The sequence below is a fragment of the Agelaius tricolor genome, unplaced genomic scaffold (genome assembly GCF_023055355.1).
Source record: "Agelaius tricolor isolate 1412-34295 unplaced genomic scaffold, bAgeTri1.0.p SCAF_28, whole genome shotgun sequence".
Lineage (NCBI taxonomy): Eukaryota > Metazoa > Chordata > Aves > Passeriformes > Icteridae > Agelaius > Agelaius tricolor.
The window spans coordinates 4,509,097-4,530,972 of NW_027269288.1; the positions used below are offsets into that span (position 1 = coordinate 4,509,097).

General features: G+C 41.8%; 1 protein-coding gene across 1 annotated transcript; it reads left to right on the top strand.

The window, feature by feature from the left end:
• Positions 1-666: 666 nt before the first annotated feature.
• On the top strand, positions 667-21,585 carry TNFRSF8 (TNF receptor superfamily member 8). Its single transcript, XM_071448859.1, has 11 exons — positions 667-845; positions 7,654-7,744; positions 9,978-10,103; positions 12,127-12,276; positions 12,373-12,466; positions 12,931-13,205; positions 13,446-13,556; positions 14,149-14,196; positions 15,859-15,884; positions 17,419-17,626; positions 18,768-21,585. Exons 1-11 carry the CDS (start codon positions 774-776, stop codon positions 19,010-19,012), a joined length of 1,446 nt encoding a protein of 481 aa, XP_071304960.1. The 5' UTR covers positions 667-773; the 3' UTR covers positions 19,013-21,585.
• The last annotated feature ends 291 nt before the right edge of the window (positions 21,586-21,876 follow it).

Below are 21,876 nucleotides of genomic sequence, written 5' to 3' on the forward strand. Positions count from 1 at the left end.
TCTTCAACCAACTGAAACATTTCCAGGCATCAGAACAAAAACCATCCAGAGTAACAAATGAAAGTGAGTGAAACAATGGGTGCAGTCTTAAGGATGATTGTCCTCAGCAGGAATTTTAGTTTCTCCTGGGATTGGAAGAAAGGGAAGCTTTCTCAGGGGGAAGGTCTGTACTATGTTGGTATTTGAAGTGTGTAAAGCCCGAATCTTAGAGGAGCCACCATGGTTGGTGGTGACTCTTCACCCACTCATCCAAACAGGAGTAGAATGACTGTACTGAAAGAATTAGAGTTTCTAACTGGGAACTTCCTTGAGGCTTGGTTGCAACTCTTGAAAAAGTGACTGCTGGTTTGGGCAGGGCTTGGACTTGTGCCTGGCCAAGGCTTTGGGGTGGTGAGGAGCTCTCAGAGGGCAGCACAGATGACTCAGGAGCCTGTGCACAGCCAGCCCTGTGCCTTGGGTGACAACCTTGACTCTCACAACCGACTGGCAGAAACCGACAGCACCAGGACTGGGCATTGAGGCAGTTTTGGTTTGTTCTATTTTTACTTTGCTCTTTTGGGGCAGCCCCCCTCCCCCTTCCTTCTAAATTGTTTCCTCAGCTCAATTGAGTCTCAAAGCCTGCTTGTCTTGAGCAGCTGTGATGTCTCTGGACTGAAGGAACAGGCAAGGAGCATGACTTGGTGGGACTGTGGAAGGGTCTCAGCCTCCAGAAGGGACAAGCCATCTGTGTCACCTGCAGGGCTGGCAGCCAGGGGCATCTAACAGCCCCTCAGATGGCTGCCTGCAGCCTGCCTCTGGGACTGTGGCTGCTGCTGCTGCTCCAGGACATCCAGACCACCCCTCAGGTAAGGCAGGGGACACCAGGAGCCTGCCTGGTGAGCTCTGGGGCACCTGGGGGTGCAGAGTCACCCTGCCCTCAGCTGGGTGTTGGGTGGTTGTCCACACAAGCAGGGTTTGTGCAGCACTGTGGAAAGAGCAGCCAGGGGAATTTGCCCTCTCTGGGATCTTTGCAGGCAAGAGTGTGGGATAGGAGCTGGGATCTGCATCTGGTTGGCACTGCTGGAGCTGCTGCAGCTCCAGGCACATAATCAACAAGTGAGAGTTCTCTGAGGAGAAAAAGAAACAAAACAGCTTGGGAGTGAGGAAAGGTTTCATAGGGCTGGGGTTTTTTTTTATTTTTCCTGTGTGCTCAGTGCCAGGCACATCCTTACAGAGCTTGGGTCAGAGGCTGCTGCCCACTCTGCTGATGCAAGTCAGGAGAGGCAAATTGAAAGGTGTAGAGGCTAAACAATAATAGACCTTTTCCTTTACACCCCCCTCACCCTACTGACACTGACTTCCTCATGAATCCACTACTATTTCTGAATCAAAAATCACTTCAAATAGACACAACCCACTAGCTGCACTCAGCTGATGCTGTAGATGCACAGCAGCTCCCTGCTCTAATCTTATCAGCTCTTGTGGGTTTGCTTCCACCCACACACTGCCACTGATCCCCTCCTCCCGTGGATCACATGGCAGCCAGCCCTCAGCACCTGGCATAAATCCAGGTGATTTCCCTCGCTGACACTGTAAAATTCACATTTAAAGAGCAGAAAGGTCAGGCACAGAGAGGCTGCCCAGGTGAGGTCAGGTAGGTGAGTTTTTGCATGGTGTTGGATCAGAAATGAGCTATATCCCCTTAGAGTGGAAATACCAGCATGTATTGGCCTAAAACACCTGTCAGTACATGGGAACTAAAAACTCCAGCACTTCACTTGGGCTGCCAGATTTTTTTACAAGACACTGACTCCAGTGAAATCTTTGAAAATAACCAAGTTCTGTGCCCTCTTCATAGACATTGAAAAAGATCCCCCTGATTCTTTTGGTAGGAGTGGGAGTTTGCTGTTGTGTCCTCTGTTGTAAATTCCCCTCCCACATTGTGAATTTGGGTTACTTTCCCCACGTTATGTGTCCTGCCACTGTCTCCTCCCTGAGGTACAGAGGGATGAGTGTTCTGTGGGGCTGGAGTCTGCAATCCTTGCTCACCAGGGGAATGCTTGGGAAGGGATTCAGATCAGCTTCTCCAGTGTGCTGAATGCAGACTGCTTCAGGAGGAAAGCCAGTAGAAACAAAAAGATGATATTCTTCCTCTTTGACATCATTTTTGGTGGTTTGTTCACAAAATGAATGGGGCAGAGAGAAAATTTGGTTTTCTGACACTCATTGTTAATATTCAGAGTCACTGTAAAATTATCACAGACCTTTCTGGGAGGAGGACCTGGCTCTGCACTCTCCTGCAGCAATATTTGCTCTTACTGCTAATGGAGTACAAGTGATACTTTCTAATGTGAGCAAGTCACTCTTTAGTGGTCATATTTCTAAACCATGTTCCATCTTACCTCAGTCCACAGTTTGGGTTTTGTTTCTTTTTATATTCAGAGAACTCTCACTTGTTATAATGTCTTTACTATTAAGCAAATGAAGCTTGACTGCTTGAAGCTGTAGATTATCAGCTTTTTCTGTGCTGTCAGAATTTGGATAGAAGCTTGACAGGCAGTTAACTGTTTTGCTGCAGTATTAGTCAGTTCTAGAATAGCCACTGCTGGTAGATTTTTTTCTTTTTTACTGTAATATGCTTTCTTCCTGACTTACAGCTCATTTGTAGCAAGCCCCATTTCTTACTCTGCCTCACATCACTTTTTCTCTATGAGTTCAAAAAACCATAAATAAATGAGTCAAACCTTGTCCTGACTGAATTGCAGAGTAGCCACTGAATTCAGCACCACTTTTACAGCTCCATTTTTTAAATTGGAATAGCAAACATTTCTGTAGAAAGTCAGAAGAGCTGTAAAAAGCCTATTTCCTAAAACAAATTCTCTCAAGCAAGTGCTGAAAAACCCAAATACTTTTGATCTATATGTTTGCTTTATTTAATTGGTCCTTGATCTGCAATGCATTCAGAAAAGAAAAACAAAATTGTTGACTTGCTGAGTGACTAAAAGCTCTGAACCAGTGCATTCCTGTGCATTCTGTCCCAGAGCAGTCCAGGCAGGACAGGAATTGTCATCTTTCCTTTCACAAGATCTGTCCCAGCTCCTGCTAAATCCAAAGCCTTTATTTGAGCAGAAAGTCAGAGAGAAGGATAAAGACCTACTGTCCACCACAGCCACATGCCTTACTGCAACACGTGTGTGATCTTGCAATGTTAAAGGGTTTTTTTATAATTCACATTTACAAACAGAAGTCTAAGTTCTAATGGCAATTGTAGATGTTATTGCAATAAAACTGGTATTTTTTCATTGACCCCTCAGGGAGTGCTGGGGACCAACCTTCCTGCTGAGTTAAGAGCAGAACTTTGCATCATTGTGTTGCTGTTACAGGTCACATTAGGAGTCAAACAGCTTCAGAATTCGGAGGGACAAAGATGACAGGGATGGGGGCATGGTGACTGATGCTGAGCACTGACATGAATGTTATTTATCACTGAAAGGATCTGTGCTAATTTTTACACTCATGAAACACCTCTACTGAGCAGATGCTGACTTACAGGCATTTTGCTTATGCATTAGATGTGATGGGGTCTTCAGAAGGTGATTTCCCAGTCATAGACATCCTGCTGTGATTTGTTAAAATGAATTTCTGCTGGATTAAGGGGTTTTTTTTGATTTTGAGATGGGGTAATTGTGAAAAACACCCATCACTTGTTTTTAGAATTTTTAAAGTTTAACAGTAATAAAATGGTTATAAAAATAGCAATATAATTAGAGTAATAAAAATTTGAACAATTAGGATTTAGGACAATATGAGACAATAAAAACAAAGAGTTAGGGACACTCCAGGGGCTTTTCTGGGCAGCATAAGCCTGAAAAAAGACCCACGTTAACAGAGGATTAACCCTTAAAAGCAACAGCCTGTTGCATATTCATACACCTCACACATGATGCATAAATTCCATCCAAACACAGGATTCTGTCTGGGCAGTGTCAGCTTCTTCCTCTGAATCCTAATGGTGTTTTCAGGGCTGAGCAAGGCAGGAAGAAGTTCATTTCTTCTGATGAGGGAGCAATAAATTCTCTTTCTCTGAAAGATCCAGGTGTCCTATGGCTGCTATCTCAGTGGGAGCACCTCATTCCTCTCTTTAAAAAAAGTAACTTACATAGCATAGTTTCTATTTTAACATTCTGTTATAACCTAAAACTATATTTAACACACTACTTAAGAAAATTACCACAGCGTAACTTTCTAACACAACACATATAATATTCATTTTAATATTTGCGAAAAGCCCATCATAAAATACACATTTTTCACAGTAACTGAGAGATGTTCTTTCACAGCAGAGCACCTTTGGCCCAGTAACAGAACAGATGTGTCCAAAGCTGTGCTTGCAGCTGGCCCCTTGTGAGCAGCATTTGTGGAGGAGGCAGGGACGAGCTGTGGGTGACTGCAGAGCAGAGCTGCCCTCCCGTGGAAAGGGGGAAAATAAACCTGAGTACCTCTCATGTGTACATCTGCAGATTCTGTTCAGTATGTAGGCCTACTTTGGGATTTATCACTGCACTGCCACCAGGTCAAATCCATCATCAGAATGTGCACTGTTGGAACCAGGAGCAGAATCTAATACTAAACTCCTGATTTTCATATTCTTGGCATGGTAACTTTTAAAAAAAGCTCTCACACATTAAAAAAGTTCTCTCAGATTTTTACACAAACACTATTCTTTTATTTAAACCCCAAACCAGACAATTAAAGAAGCTGTAAGCTTATGTGCTGCATTAGTAATTCAATAATTCAAGAGCTTGTATTCTTGTTTAAAATTCAGCTTCATTTGCAGCCAGAGTTGGTTGCCCAGGAGAACCAGGAAGAAAAAATTCGGTATTTGTGGTGACTTCCCACAGCTCTTGCAGAGAAACTAATCCAGGCTAACTTAGCCACAACCAGGATGCTCTTGCTTCTGGAATTTTCTTTCTAGAAACAGTTAATTCACAAAGTAACTCGGGACTAAATGGTCATTTCTTGGAGTGTCTGTGTGGCAATGGCCCCTGCACACAGAGGTGAGAACTGTATTTGTAGGGTGCCTTGACAAAGGAGGGAATGATGCATCTGACTCCATGTTCTTAGAAGGCTAATTTATTACTTTATTATGCTATATTATATATATTAGATTTATATATTTATAAAATTTATATTATATCTATAAAATATATATTTATAGAAATATATAAAATTATAAATTATTTATACATAAATATATAAAATATCTTTATATATAAAATGTATATATATATTTATATATATAAATATATTATATATATTAGGTTTATATATTTATAAAATTTATATTCAATCTATAAATAATGTTTTATATATTTGTATATTAACACATAAAATTATAAATTATTTATATAAAATATATAAAAATATTTTAATATAAAATATATTTTTATATTTATATACATAAATATATATAAATAAATATAAATTATTTATATATAAATATATAAACGTTATAAACTATAAAATAATATCTAGAAAGTGTATATATTTTATATTTTATAATTTATATATTTTATATATAAATTTTATATATATATACTATTTATATTACATATAAAGAATACTAAACTATCCTAAATAATACAGGAAGGATACTTACTGAATGCTAAAAAGATAATAATGAAAACTCATTACTCTTTCCAGAGCCCTGACACAACAATATTGGTTATGTAGTGATGAAAGGTTATTTCTGCAATTGGCCAATGAGTCAAAACAACTCACACTGGAGTCTAATAAGGCAATTACCTGTGGGTAAACAAATTTTAGACACTCTAGATGAGCACAACACAGGAGAAGCAAATGAGATAAGAATTGTTTTCCTTTTCCCTGAGGCCTCTCAGCTTCCCAGGAGAACAATCCTGGGCAAAGGGATTTTTCCAGAGAATGTGAATGGCACACGTGATGAGGAGACACCAGAGCCCTCTCCTCCAGTCTGGGGCTTCCTCTCCAGAGCAGGAGGACACCAGGTGCACCTTTTAAAGGTGCTTTGAGTCTGGGCCTTCCTCTCCAGAGCAGGAGGACACCAGGTGCACCTTTTAAAGGTGCTTTGAGTCTGGGGCTTCCTCTCCAGAGCAGGAGGACACCAGGTGCACCTTTTAGAGGTGCTTTGAGTCTGGGGCTTCCTCTCCAGAGCAGGAGGACACCAGGTGCACCCTTTAAAGGTGCTTTGAGTCTGGGGCTTCCTCCCCAGAGCAGGAGAACACCAGGTGCACCTTTTAAAGGTGGTTTGAGTCTGGGGCTTTCCCCCCAGAGCAGGAGGACACCAGGTGCACCTTTTAAAGGTGCTTTGAGTCAGGCTGAGCAGCAGAAACTCCTGCTCTGGCCTCTACAGGCAGCTACAAAATGTGCCTGTGGGGCAGCCCAGGGGTCACAGGGCAGGGATGTGTCACAGTTCCCACTTCTGTTACTGGACTTGGATGAAATTTAGTGGTTTTGATGTGTTTCTATTTCTTGTTCTTCTGTTAATTTCCTCCTTGACTGAAAGCTCCTGTTTTCTGGTGGAAGTTACATAATTTTTGTATTTTGTGTATATTAAATAGGAGAACAGGCTGTGAAATGAGTTAGGAATGAGATTCTGCACAATGCACAAAGGTGACAGCAAGTATTGTTTCAAAGACCAGTGGGAAATTCACTGGCAGAAAGTGAGATATGGAGTTTCTGAGATATTTAACTACCAGTATCGTGTGGGAAAATCTCCAGGGGATTTATCAATTCTTAACAAAAAAACCCCCAAACCCCCCTCACAAAAAAAAAAAAAATCACTATTTATACCTTCTAGTAAATACTGAAAATGAATTTCAGATAACAACACTTTTAGGGGATTCTTAAGGGAGATGCCAAGTTCAAAAATCAGATTTTTTCATCAGAACACTTGTAGCACTGTAATTTCCCAGAGCGTGTAGTGGCCCAGCCATACAAAAACTAAATCTTATTATGTGCTTCTTGTTAGAAGTTGTAGCTGGGTCTCATTTTGTAAGTTAATATCAAAACTATTTAATGGGTTTTTTAAAAAGTAAATAAATATTGGCTATGTAGTGATGAAAGGTTATTTCTGAAAACCTCCACTCACAACAGAAGTGGGATTAGTTATTTGAATAAGGGCTTCATCATAGGAGTATTTGCATTCTTTTCAAGGCAAAATCCTCTTGCAGGATTTGTCCCTAAATGATAAATAAAATAATTTATTGGTTTATAATACCCACTCAGATTGCTAAATTCAAACAGAATGACTGCATAAGTAACAGAAAACTTGGATACTGCAAATAGGAATGACCTCTGTGGATTACACCAAATCCTTAGCTCCAATTAACATGAAATAATTTTAGGGTGGTAATTTTTTTTTTTTTTTTTTAATTTTAGGACAGTTTGTTTTGGTTTGTTTTTTTTTTTTTTTTGTTTTTATTTTCTAACTGCAATTAGCATTGCAATTTTGCAATGCTTCCAAAGGAAATGCAGACAATAATTTAGTTGCTTTGGGAATACTTGCATTTTCAAAGGACTGTGGGCTTTTCCTTACCATCTGCCACCACCATTGCTTGAGACAGGCATTGGGATCTGCTCTAGCACAGAATTAATTGTTTTCTAATTGTGCCTTTTGTCTCTTTCAATTTCCAGCAATCCTTAACCCCACCTCATTCCTGTGGCACACGAGAGAATTGGTTCTATGATGAAACTTCACAAAACTGCTGTTACCAGTGTCCCTCAGGTATGTTTATAATTCAGTTTATTATTCTATAATTTATATGGAGCCCTTCTCATGGAGACAGCAGGAGCCCTGTGTCTCTGCAGAGCTGTATTTTGTCCCTGAAGAAAGGGGCAGTTTCATTAATCCCTCTCTAATGAGGCTCCAGATGTGAATCTCCTCTGCTCCTGGGCAGTCTGCATGCAAACCAGACAACCTGACAGATTTTTTGTGGGATTTTATCACTTCACTTGACACTGAAGTAGCAGGTCAAAGAATTAATTTCAAACTTGCCTGTAAGAGCCTAAATGAGAGATGTGGGACTCCAGGGGCTCTCCAAAATGCAGTTTATTGTATCCAAAATGCAGTTTATTACATCCAAGATGTTACAGCAGCCCAGGGTCCTGGGTGACAGAGCCTGTGCCTACAGCTCTCAGCTCCAGCTGCAGGCAGGCCTGGAGACCCTTTGGTTTAGGTTACAAATGCATTCTATACTTTTCTTTTGGTTACATTGCATTATATTCTTTTCTTTGCTGAGCATCTTAATACAGCAGAACCAATCTATACCTTAACTTTCATCTATAGCCCATCATAACTACTATAATTACCATATTCCTGTTACTGTTCTCCAATCACTACAAGTCAGTACATTACAGTTTAAGCTAGAAGTTGTTTTTCAGTTTTCTTGCAGTGGAAAATTCTGAGACCTTTTTCTACCTGCACCATTTGCTGCCTTGTTTGCCTGTGCTCTCTTTCTGCTTGGTAAAAACATCTTCTTGTTTGGGGTGGGTTTATCCTTTGCTGTAAGCCATAAAAACCCCTTCTAACTCACACACCCTTTGCCTCCTTGGTTATCCAGTGAGACTGGCTCAGCAATTCTGTTCTTCTCTATCAAAACTTGCTTCCATCTCTATTCCTTCATCAGACTCTAAATTTAAAAATCTTTCTGCCAAGCACACATATCTGTGAGACTTTCTTGTCAAACTCTCATCCTTCCCAACACTTGCCCCTGGGTGTGAATTAGCACAGTGAAATTAGGCTTAATGAATTTCTTCTCAGAGATTAAAAAAAATATAAAATGAAGGTATGGAAAATCTGACATTATTCTCACAGTCACAACAGTTTGCAAAGTGTCTCACAGGAGGAAGCAGGCCCTTGTCAGGAGCCACATTCTGCTGGCCTAGAAGCTGGCTGTGACTCAGAGGCACATAAGGTCAGCAACAGGAAACACCTTGGTGAGACAAGAGCTCTGGAAATGTCTGAAACTGCCCCACTGGCCAAAACCCCCTCAGTGGGTGGGTATTTTATTCACCACCAACTGTATCTTCTTGCAGAAGGCTTTTTCTTTTGTTTTTCTTAAAGGAAATTTCTGACCTGCATTTGTGTTCTGATAATACAGAGGGGTTTAGTGTTTGATTTAATCCAGTATTTTTATTTGCATCCAGTTTCATCAGGATTCCCACTGGGATATTCTGTGCTGCTGGGCACACCCCTAGAGTCCTTCAGAAGCTGGATATGTAAATCAGAGCAAGGGATGGAGAAAATGGCCCAATAAAAGAAAAAAAAATGGTCCAATAAAAGAAAAAAATGGGTGGGGATGTGACTTTGACAGTCCCAAGAAAAGCTCTTTTCTTCTTCAAAACCAAAGCTCCTGTCATGAGGGATGTCATGGTAAGGTTGGGTGAGAAGCAGAGATCTGATTTACACCAGGCTGCAATGAGTTATTTACACCAGGCTGTAATGAGTTCACCTTTGCTGGTTCTTCTTGCTACATCCCCATGTCAGTCCTGGACCCCTCCACAATAAAAGTTTTAAGAATCATTTTCCACCTTAATCATCCTTACTCCTTCAAGCAATAACCTGTTCAAATCTGCCACTAACTCAGCGGCTCACTGCAAAGAAAGAGGAGCTTTTCTAAAACTCCTTTTAATAAAATGAAGCAAAGAAGGAAACATGAAACCCAGCTCCCTGGGGGCTTGGGAGTGGCAGGACAGTGGCCCTCAGGGAGCTTGGTTGTCTTTTCTGTCAGCAAATCTCTTGTCACCTGCCCATTCCACAGCAGTCCACTCCAGCTGGGACTGTCCTGGCCCTGTTCCTTAACACTTGAATGGGAAAGGCAAAAATGTCCCAGAGACACCAAATAACTCAGAGAAGACTGTGGTAATGTGTCTAACAGGTAAACAAGCAGACAAGAACATTTCAGGATGGTTTTCTGCCCATTTTGGATATATTTTGCCTTTTTTTTTTCTTTCTCCAGGCTATGTTAAAAAGAAAGCATGTCCTCAGGATCCAGCTGCAGACTGCATGACCTGTGGACCTGATCAGTACCTGAACAATAAATCCAAAAAGCCACAATGTGATGCCTGTGTGTCATGCTCAAAAGGTTTGCTTTTCCCCACACATACCTCACAGTTACATTCTCTCTCTGTATATTTTATTTTCACTTAATTTTTGTATTTCATTCATTTAGAATTTCCACAGCAAAATTATCTATCCTTGGTTACTGAGTTAGACTGCAGAATGTCACCTTGCACTTAATCCATGTTACTGCCTGTGTCACCTGGGACTAAAAATTCTCCCCTTCAATGCTATTCCAGTCTGGTTTCTGCTTTCTGTCTTACATTACAAGATATTATCTACAGGTTCCTCTAATTATTCATTGTGGTCTTTGTGAGGTTTCTAGGATGAGGGAAGAGATGAATCTGACTCCATGTTCTCAGAAGGTTGAATATTATATTATATTATATTATATTATATTATATTATATTAATTATATTATATTAATTATATTATATTAATTAGCTATACTAAAACTATACTAAAGAAATAGAGAAAGGATACTTACAGAAGGCTTAACAAGAAGGAATAATAAAAACTGACTCCTCAGAGCCTTGACACAGCTGGCTGGTGATTGGTTATCAAGTTAAAACAATTTACATGAAACTAATCAAACATTCACCACTTGGATAAACAATCTCCAGACCACATTCCAAAGCAACAAAACAAGGAGAAGCAATCAGGTAATTATTGTTTTCATTCTTCTCTGAAGCCTCTCAGCTTCCCAGGAGAAGAAATCCTGGCAAAGGGATTTTTTAGAAAATATGACAGTGACAAGAGACAGCACCTTCTCCTGCTATCCTGAGCCTTAGAGCTGGTGCTGTTCAGCTTTGGCCCCAGTTTACATTTCCCATACAAGGTGCTCTATTGGAATAATTACCAATATTGCAGATGGGACGTGCCTGAGCTTGTCTGGCCCTTGGTGCTGAACCAAACAGCGGCAACTGGTGTTTCACCCCAGAGACACTTTAGGCTGGCTGGGTGTGTGGTGTTTCACCCCACAGACACCTTTGGCTGCTGGGTGTGTGGTGTTTCACCCCACAGACACTTTTGCCTGCCTGGGTGTGTGGTGTTTCACCCCAGAGACACTTTGGGCTGCCTGGGTGTGTGGTGTTTCACCCCACAGACACTTTTGCCTGCCTGGGTGTGTGGTGTTTCACCCCACAGACACTTTTGCCTGCCTGGGTGTGTGGTGTTTCACCCCACAGACACTTTTGCCTGCCTGGGTGTGTGGTGTTTCACCCCACAGACACTTTAGGCTGGCTGGGTGTGTGGTGTTTCACCCCAGAGACACTTTTGCCTGCCTGGGTGTGTGGTGTTTCACCCCTCAGACACTTTTGGCTGGCTGGGTGTGTGGTGTTTCACCTCACAGACACTTTTGCCTGGCTGGGTGTGTGGTGTTTCACCCCACAGACACTTTGGGCTGCTGGGTGTGTGGTGTTTCACCCCACAGACACTTTTGGCTGCCTGGCTGTGTGGTGTTTCACCCCACAGACACTTTTGGCTGGCTGGGTGCTGCAGTTGGCACATGGGGACAAGTCCAGGCCTGCAGGAGCTCTGGTGGTGCTGGGATGGAGCTTCCCCCCATAAGAGGGGCTGCTCCTCAGGTTTCCCTCTGTGGAGAAGCTTTGAGGCGATGGTGAAGGAAAGGAGTCGGTTCTGATGGAGGGTTTGGATCCAGAGCTTTATTCTGGCCCACAGCCTCTGAATCCAGCACCAGCTCCCACAGAACTCCCTGAGCCCGTGGCTGCTGCTCCTTTAACCCCGGGGAGAGGGGCAGGGAAGGGGCAGGGAGGCACCAAGCAGGGACAGGAGGGGAGGGACAAAGGGACAAAGGACACCTGGATGGCCCAATGCCCCCCAGGGGTAGGGGGCATCCTTTGAATCTGCCAATCACTCCATGCCCTTCTGGAATGCCAGGAGTGACAGACAGTGCTGGGAGGGGAAGGAGAGGTGACTGACACACCCTGCAGGGAATTATCAGGGCAGGGACCCGAGGTTCTGAGGTAAACCCTGAAATTGCACCACAACATGGCTCCCTTGTCCCTGTGTGTGTTTCCTGCCCCCAGACCTGGTGGAGAAGCAGCCGTGCTCCCTCAGCTCCAGCCGCGTCTGTGAGTGCCGGCCCGGCCTGTTCTGCCAGCTGCCCGTGGTGGACAGCTGCTCCCGCTGCCAGCAGCACTCTGCCTGCAAGCCTGGCTTTGGGGTCAAAACCAGGGGTAGGAATCCCACCTGTGCACTTTACCTGTCCTGTCCTGGCCATAGGCCTGGACTTGATGCGTTTTATTTGGTCCTCAGTTGTGATTTTTAATCAGGCACCTCAACAAATGATGTGACTTGTGAAGAGTGCCCTGCTGGGACCTTCTCTGATCAAAGCTCCAGCACTGACATCTGCAAACCCCACACCAAGTAAGTCTGTGCTTCTTTAATGGGACTGGCTAATTGAGTGAAATTAATGAAGGATGAAACAAGGTATGTCACTTCTAGTGCAAAGTACACAAATTCATCCTTGAAGCGAGGGAATCACTATGGGCTCATGTGCAGAGGTTAGAAGGCCTCTCTTTGTACCTGTGGAAAGAAGAAAGGAAATTTCAAGGAAAGGAAAGGAAATTTCAAGGAAATTTCAAGGAAAGGAAAGGAGAAGGAGAAGGAAGGATTCCTGCTTGCCTCATTTTTAGTTTACTAAGTACAGTGGAATTGCACACCTGTGTGAGTAGCAGCTTTGCACAGGCCAAGAATTAATGCCACAGGGATGAGAAGAATAATGACTTTTACACAGACAGCAATAATTGTGGTTGGTACAAAAATAACCAAGGGGATGCTTGTCACATGGCAAACACGTGTGCCTTGTACCTGTTCTTTTTCACACCCAGCTGTGCCAAGTTGAACAAAGTCACCCTAAGGAAAGGAAATGCCACACACGATCAAGTTTGCCTGGAGCAGCTGCCCACTTACCTCACCCCAAGCACTTTGTCCATGAGATTCAGCAATGAAACAAATAACTTTGACCTGAGGATGGTGAAGGAGAACCTGGTGACCTCTGCTAGTGGTGACCTTCTAAGTGTTACAACAGCCGAAAATCCCAGTTCAACTCCTGAGGAGAAAGCTCAGGCTCCCACCTCAGCCAAGGGGGAGATGGCAACAGGAGGTAACACAGACACAGCATTTACTCTCTTTTAACTCATTTAACTTTACTCATTCAACATTTACTCTCTCCAGCACTTTTTATTTGGAAATATCTTTGGTAAACACAATTTTTATGTGGGAACTTCCTGCAAATCCCCTCTGCCTAGTGAAATGATGCCTATGGTCCTATGTTCAAACACGTGGATCTACTCAGGGCTTTGCCTTTTCTCAGCCTGTCCTGTGCTCCCTCTCTGTGCTGCAGGTGTGGTGCTTTGGGCAGTGGTTCTCTCCCTGGCAGTGCTTCTTGGGGCCATGCTGGTGTTTTGGAAATGGAAGGTTTGCAAGAAGAGGATCCTCGTCCTCAGGAGAAAGCGTGAGTTTTTCAAGCTGTCACACTGGATCTGCCAAACAGCAGATGGGAAACTCAAATATGGGGATATTTCTGGAGGTCCTTGGGGAAGGGAATGTTCTCTCCAGGCCAGATAAGGGTTTAGGGCAAGCTGCTCATGCAGGATGTTGGAGAACATGAAAGATGTGAATTTAGGGAGGGAAGCAGGTGGGTGATGTACAAGAGGGGAAAAGGTAACCAGCTGTTTCTTCTGTCACTCATTAGTATTAAATTTGTATCAGTATTGTCAGATGACAATGACAGTGTTAGTAGTAGTATCAATTAGTATTAGTATCTCAGGCATTAGTATTAAATGATGCCTGAAGTGTTGTGTGAGTAGTTTTTGGTTCTGGGAACAGAGCTGGGCTTTGGGCATGAGAGGAAGGGTGATTTTACTGACACTGACTTTGCCTGGAGTTACATGTGGGGTGTGTCTGCAGAACCACATTCCCTCTTTTCTAGAAAGCAGGCTGTGCACCTGGTAGGTTGGTTGGTTGTAGATCTGTGGGTATGGGGAAGCTGTTGGAGCCTTCAGGCTCCACGGTGAGTTGGACTAAATGAAAGTTTCTTTTATCAGCACACCTGCATTCGGTCATCGCACACAAATACGTGCTCAAGTCTCCAGGTGAGTGACTGAGGGGCCAGCAGTGCCATCCTTGTGTCTGAAGAGTAAAGAGATAGCTGTCACCACATTTCTCCTCACAGAGAAAAGCAAGGCACAATTCTTCCCAAGAATATTTCTGGGTTTCACATTCTCTGAACCTCAGAGAAAGACAAAACAATTCTTATCTCATTTAGTGTGCCTGTGTTTGTTCACAAGTGGAATGCATGGTGGAAGATGGTTTACCTGAAGGGAATTGATCAATTACTTGAAGGGAATTGATGAATTACCTGAAGGGAATTGATAATTGGATTCTGGTGTGGGTGTTTTGATTCACTGACCAGTTGGATCCAGGTGTGTGTGTGTTGGGACTGTTGGTTCACAGTCATGAGATGCTGTGTAGTTGAGTGCTTGGCAGATTCAGTTTAGATGTAATGTAACATAGTGTAATTTAATATAGACTAATATAGTATCATAAAGTAATTAATTGGCCTTCTGATAAGATGGAGTCCTCCTCCTCATTCCTCTCCTTCATTAGGGGGAAAATATCTACTATACATAGCTTAACGTGGGATTTTATTTTACAGAATTTTATAAAAACTGGAAGCTTCTCATGTCCCATGTCAGTCCCTGCTGCTGTCCCATGCAGGAGGCCAGTGCTGCTGCTCCTGAGTGGGTGTGAGCAGGTGCCAGCAGATGGCACTTTGTCCCCACTGCTGCTGAGGCGTTGATGTGTCCGTGCTGGAAAACGCCTGATTGATTTCAATCAGTCAAACCTGGGAGATTGTTCAGAAAAAAATCCTGCCCAGATCCCGTAAAGTGCAAACATTTTCCCCATTTAGCTGATCCCCTCTCAGCAATTCCACTGCCACTGACAGAGCTATTCTCTGTTGTGTCAGGTTCTAATCACCACACAGCAGAGCTTTCTATATTCATTAATTCGGGAATACAATTTAAAACTCCGGTGTGCAGCTTAATTTTCTCAAAAAGGGATTTTTTTTCTCCCTCACTTGCCTTGCACAATAAAAACTGTCACTGTGCAGCATTACAGAGCTGATGCTCTGAAAATAAAGGTGATTGCACATCAGGGTGTAAGTAGACAGTAAGGCTGAGCCTCCATGGTGCTCAGGGTGTTGTACACTCCCTCCTTCTCACCTCTTCTTTGCCCAGTGCTCCCTGCTAATGGAACTGTGCATAAAATCCCACCCCTTAATAATCCTCTGACAATATGATGAACTGACCTGACTGGTTAATCCAGTAGAAAGTTATTAAATACTTTTTTTTTCTTTTTAATAAGCTTGTATTGTTCTTATCTAGACAGTTTCATCAGTTCATTTTTTCATAAGATGGGTACCAGTTGTGGTGTGGGGACAGTGATGCAAGAGGCTTTGGGGACTGCAGGATATCACAGTCTTGGCAGGATCCTGTTGCTGGTTCACCTCAGGAGTGTGAGGTGAACCTGGGTTTTCATTTCAATGTGCCCTGAGTTTTAAGAAAACCATCATGCACATGGGGTGGTTCAGGAAGTACATTGTTAGGTGATCTTTCAGAGCATTTATTATTATTATTATTATTATTATTATTATTATTACTATTATTATTATTATTATTATCATCATCATCATTATTATCCTCATGAAATATTTGTGAGGTTTCTTCTGATAATGTTTTTCCTTTCCATTGCAGGCTCGGATCTCGTGAACAAATGTGCAGTAAGTGTGAACAATATTCCACAACAGATCACTTTCCATGCCAAAGTCAATCATGTTCTTTTCAAATGTCCTGTCTAAAAAGTGCCAGCCTTTTAGTTTGGACTTCCCTCTACAATATATAATAATTTAGGTGGGATGAGATGTATTAGGAGTCGATATTTTCATGTCTTGAACTGAGGTTAATGTGGTGTTAAATAATGTCATAGTTGAGATGGTCACAATACAAAGCAACTCTCCATTTTCAGAAGGCTTCAAACTGTTTTTATTATAGCATGCATGCTTTTTATACATTCTTACAAAACTCCTAAGTTTACACTTTACTCATTGGTCAGGAAAGACAAACAAAGTGCTCATTGGAATAGGCATTTGCAGGTTTCTCTTATTTATCCTTCTTTCTTCCTGGAACCTAGAACAGACATTTGCAGGTTTCTCTTATTTCTCCTTCTTTCTTCCTGGAACCTAGCACAGACATTTGCAGGTTTCTGTAATTTATCCTCCTTTCTTTCTTGGTTTCTATGTCAACAACCTTGGTAGAAAATTCTTTCAAGAGTGAACACGGATCCTCTTCTCAAACTTCTCTCTGGCTGACAGAAGTTGCAGTAAAACCTCTTCCACAGCTGCCAATCTTTTTTTTTTGTTGTTTTGTTTTGTTTTAAATGAGTTTGCTTTTAAATGTTGTGCACCTGCACACACAGAAGATATTGCTTTTTCCAGTCTGGTTGCAATCAGCTGTCATAATTTCAGTGTCTAATTGTTAATTCCTGAATTGTGAGGAGCTTCAATTCTTGCCTCTATAGAGAGTCAGACATGAGCAAGGATTATAAAGTGCACAGTTCAATTTTTTTTTTTTCCTTTCCCAACCTTGTGGAAACAGAAGATCAGAACCACCAGAAAACTGTGATGTAGAAAATGGTGAAAAAATGTGAAAGGTTATAAAGTGCTCATTTCAAAATCTTTTTTTCCTTTCCCAACCTTGTAGAAACAGAAGAAGATCAGAACCACCAGAAAATTGTGATTTACCCTCTCTCAGATTTCGGTTCCTCTTTTAAAGAACTGCTTGTTCTTAATTCTTGTATGTAATTAATTCTTGCTTGTGATTAATTCTTCATGTGTTAGGCATTCTGAGCTTGTTTCTTCTCTCTGACATTCTGCTGTGGCAATTACATTTTGAAGTTAAATCAGTTTGGCCTCTGGCTTGCTCTATTCTTCCATAGGAACATGATAGGTCTTTGCAAAGTTTAAGAGGCAACTAAAACATATTTTCTTCAGTGGAAATGAGGTACATTCCTGAAAATGTCATCAGAAATCTGTGAATTCAGCTTAGAACCACTATTTTGAAGTATGGTCTTGAGTGATGCAGGGAGTTTGAAGTTCCTGCATCTGTTGGGTACTTTGGGACATTCCTCTCCCTGTGACAGTGCTGGGAAGCCCATTCTGTTATCCTGACTGCCACAGGAGGATTCTGTGGACCTGCTGCAATGTCCAAGGTGTTTTTACACCCACCCCACTCCTGCTCTCCTGTTTCTATTGGCAGAAGATCATACTGACCACCGAGAGTGGGCTGGAAGAGGAGGAGCTGATTGACAGAGCCCTTCCTTTGGAAACCAACAATAACTTGGTGTCCAGCCCAGAAAAAGCCCCGAGTCCTCACTGGAGCGTGGCTGAGGTGACACCAAGCAGTGGCAATGCCCCAGAGTGCCCCGTGGACCCTCGAGTCAGAGACCACACAAATAACAGAATTGGTGAGTCTTGCTTTCTTTTATTTCCTCTTGTCATCTTCTTTTTTTCAAATTTTCAAACATGGCACTTACTGGCATTACAAGATTATTAGCAAACTTCAGTGTCCAGATCTCCTAACAAAGATTGTGCTGAATCTCCAGATCTTTGACACAAAAATACCTATTCCTTGGAATATAATGCTTTCTTTTCTTCATCTTTGTCTTAGTCACTATGAATTTGACAGAAAATTCCCTTCTTCCACCTTTTCATTCTGGAATATGTAGATTTACAGAAGAAATTTGAATATGTCAGCTGGAAGATGATGCTATCATACTGAATGAGAATTGTACTTAGCTGTAATTTTCTTCTCTGGTTTCATAATAATGGCTTGAAGTGCATCTCCCATGTGTTCCCATGAAGTCTTTGACCATGGCACAGGGTGGGACAGAAATTCAGGCAAGGAGCTCATTCACAGGGGGTGAATTCTTACCTGGGACACCACCTGCATGAGACATTCTGCAGTGCTTCCAAAGCCAATTCTGAGGTTCTTTGAAGGTGTTATTTTTTCATATTACAAAACCTGACCTTTCCTTACTAAACACCCTTCCTGTTTTTACTGTGAGTTATGGATTGGGATGAATGTGATGGTTTGATTTACCATATCCAAATATCTCCAGGGAATTAAGCTGCAGTGTCTGATGTGCAGCATCCTTCTGAATTAAGCCACTGAAAAGGCTTTATTGTCCTTTCTGTGAAGGAGTACAACAACAAGCTGGACCCATAATTCAGAACATTTTGTAGTTTACTCTCAGCTAGAAAGAAACTAATTTCTTTGCAGGTCCTAAGAACCCAGAACTTCTGTGCAGTGCTGATCTTTACCCAAAGGTATCTTTTATATGGTGCTGTTTCTTGAAACAGCAGGAGCATAAACCTTGGATTCTGTAGATCCCAATTAGTTGCTTCTTCTAACAGATCCTTGTGAATATCTTCTGCCTTTTCCACTTTGTTTTTCTTGTGTAGCTCCACCTCTAGCTAAGTGGCTTAACCCCATGGAAGCACAATCTACTTGATGTGAAATAATAAAAATGTTGCATGAAAAACCAGCCATTTCTGGGGCAGCAGTGACTGCTCACCATGCTCAGCACTACTTTTTTCCCTCCTCAGAAAAACTCTACATCATGAAGGCCGACACTGTTATCGTGGGGTCTGTCTCAGAAGTGCCCAGTGGCAAGAACTGTGCTGTTAAAGGATGTGAAAATACCCTTGATGCCCAGGAAAGCACAGAGGAGGAACTGGAAATGCACTACCCAGAGCAGGAGACAGAGTCTTTTCCAGGGAATGATGTAATGGTGCCTGTGGAAGAGGAGGGAAAGGAATTTCACCACCCTACCACTGCCACTGAGAAGTGACAGCCCACAGAGAGGGAAGACACAGAATCATCCAGAGTGACACTAAGGCTGAATTTGTGACCAGGGAGGTGCACACACTGTGCCTTAGATTATTGGGAAACTCCTGGGAAACACTGAAACACATTCAAACAAGGAGAGTTGGAACCTATTTCACCTAACAAAGGGCAGGATCATCCAAACTGCTGGCCTTCATGGCTGACATCAAATGCTTCCATTTCCCTGTCTCCCAATCTCATACTGACCACAAATTTGAATCAAAGCTGCCTAATTTAGAGGACATCTGGATGTCAGCTGAAGTTTCACAGCTTGCTTTCTCACTGTGAAGGAATGGATTGAAATCTGTGTCTGGTTACTTCTATTAGCTGTGAAAATTCTGGCCAGGATATTCTGAATCAAGCTTGAGACTCGGTCTTGTTGTTTCTACTCCAACACATTAAATTTTGTAATATATTTTGCAACATCTGGCATTTACTCAAGGCTTCAACTTTTGATTGAAAATGATAATAACCTCAGTTTTCCCTAGCATAAACAGAACTCTCAAGTTTGTGGATTTCATGTTTCTTCAGGAATTAGGATCAAAAGGTGCCACACAGGCTCTGAAAATAGAAGGCAAATAAAATTGACATCCACTGTACTTTAGGCCATTCTTTCTAGGTTTTGAAGTCCAATTCTTATTTTTTTGACTACATCAAATCATTAGTAAGTGTACAAAACAGCCTCTTCTCATGGAAGCCAAACTGCCTGAGCATCTGGCTATTGGATGAACTATGGGTTAAGCCCAATGTGGAGCCTGTAAAAAGAGAAATGAAGAAAAGAAACTATTTTTCTACTGAAAAAGAGGCACAGCAATTATTTCCTATAACATTGTTAAAATCTACTTGTTTTAGAATTGTTCATAATCATCAGGGTGACACTGATTTGCATTTCCTTTAAAAACAAACCTCTTTGGTGGCCAAGTGGCCTGTGTTATGCTATTTTTAAATCTTTAGTGCTGCTTGTTCAGTAACTGTAAATGTAATAGAGCTGACTACACTTTTGCACAGGCCAATGGAAAATGAGCAATATGACAAAGTGTGTCTTAATAATCAGAAAAAGGAACCACAAAAGCCATGACTGGCTCTGTAGTTTTGTCCTGCTCAGACAGTGGTGCAGCTGCAGTGACTCCTGCCTCAGAGGGAACACAAGGGCACAGAAACCCCTTCTTGGGCCAGGCTGGAGCTTGAGCCCAACATTTCAGCTCTGGCAGTTGCAGGAGGGATTGGTCAGGAGCACCATAGCTGCTGTTTGCATTCATCATGGCTCTGCAGATGTCAAAGAGTTTGATTTATTATTCTCTTGTATCACCATTAGTTTTTCTTCTCTCTTTTGAATTTCCAAGTACAATCTGCCTCCACAAACACCTGTGGCAAAAGATTACAGCTATCATGCACTGTGTAAAGGACTTTTAGCACTTTGAAACTGGCCCTCTTTATTTCAGTGAGTGTCACTAGCTCTTGCCTTACAGAAGTCAGTGAATTGCTTTTTATTTTTTTTTAACCTAGTTGCTTTTGTGATTGATTGTATCTCAGCTTTGATTGAACTAAGCCTCCAGGTTGAGTTCCCATATTTTCTTTTTACTCATGTAAGTTTGATGCTCCACTGCCTTGGTCACTTTAGCTGACCTTTTCCACATCTACTTTAACTTCACTACATATTTCATTTTGGAGAACACCAATGTGTGAATCCACAAACTGAATAACCACATTTACCTGGCTGTGATTGTTTGGGGCTGTTCTGCAATGACTGTAATCGTGTATTTCCACTCTGTATATTAATTAATCTTTTTTACTGGAACAACTTTCTAAAAGAACCATATGCATTGCAACCTGCTGGATGTGTTATAGTTAGTTGGTTTAATAATGCTGGTAATCTCTGAATTAAAAATTACATGGGTTTGAAGCGATGGCCATGCTTTTCCAGTTTGATATGTAAATGTTAAATTGTGGATGATTTCAGTCTCTGAAGTTTAAAATTTAGGCTGGATAAGGAAAGGTTCAGTGAAATCAGGTGAGGATGTCAGAATGTGCATTGAACCTGGAATTACACAGTGATCTTTTAAGGAGTATGGGGTGCTACAATGAGCTGATAATATATTAAAATAATTATTTCATCTGTTTCTCACTAATTTTTAATTCAGCTCTGGTTTTAAGGTGAGAGTGTTTTGAACCTGATTTGCTGAACACCTTGCAGTGGATTTTTGCAAGAAAGCCATTTGAAGCTCACAGAGTTCTTAGTGGATTAGAGTTTTTCTCAGGAGCAGGGCTGAATTTATTGTAAAGTCTGTCTGTACCATCCTGGCTGCATGTGACACATGAGTGACTGGTGTTAATGAGTATTAATGAATATTGGAATGCTGCAAAGGTAACTTCGTACTGTGGGGTGAAGGAGTTGCACTTTGCTGATCCAACTCAGAATTCTATGAAGGGGCTGAAGAGACCTCCACACATGCTGTGAGACAGAGTGGAAATTTTCCAGAGTAGAAATCCATTTTGATTTAGGTGAAATGTACATCTTTGAATTAAGTCTGTAGCTTGCAAACAGCTGTTTGGTCTGACTGTTTTGCAAAAAACTTGTGCTGGAAGAAACTGCTTCAGCCAAAGGACAGAGATAAAGGAGAAGCCCCTTGAGCTCTGAAATGGACACACAGAGGCTGATGCAGAAAGCAAGGTCAAAATGAGCCAGGAATTCTTTATGATAAAGAAAAAATGAGCAGCAAAATCAGTAAAATGAATATGTATGAACCTATTGTGAAATTGCATATGCATTTGAGAGGGAGATACAAAAGGATCTGGATTTCCCAGAGCCACGCATGTCCTGTTAAAGGG

What these genes read in the sequence shown, in the direction of transcription:
- TNFRSF8 (XM_071448859.1), top strand. Translation starts at nt 774, where the DNA reads ATGGCTGCCTGCAGCCTGCCTCTGGGACTGTGGCTGCTGCTGCTGCTC. An exon ending in ATACGTGCTCAAGTCTCCAG is followed by an intron (nt 14,197 to 15,858) that starts GTGAGTGACTGA and finishes TTTCCATTGCAG; the next exon opens with GCTCGGATCTCGTGAACAAA. An exon ending in CCACACAAATAACAGAATTG is followed by an intron (nt 17,627 to 18,767) that starts GTGAGTCTTGCT and finishes TTCCCTCCTCAG; the next exon opens with AAAAACTCTACATCATGAAG.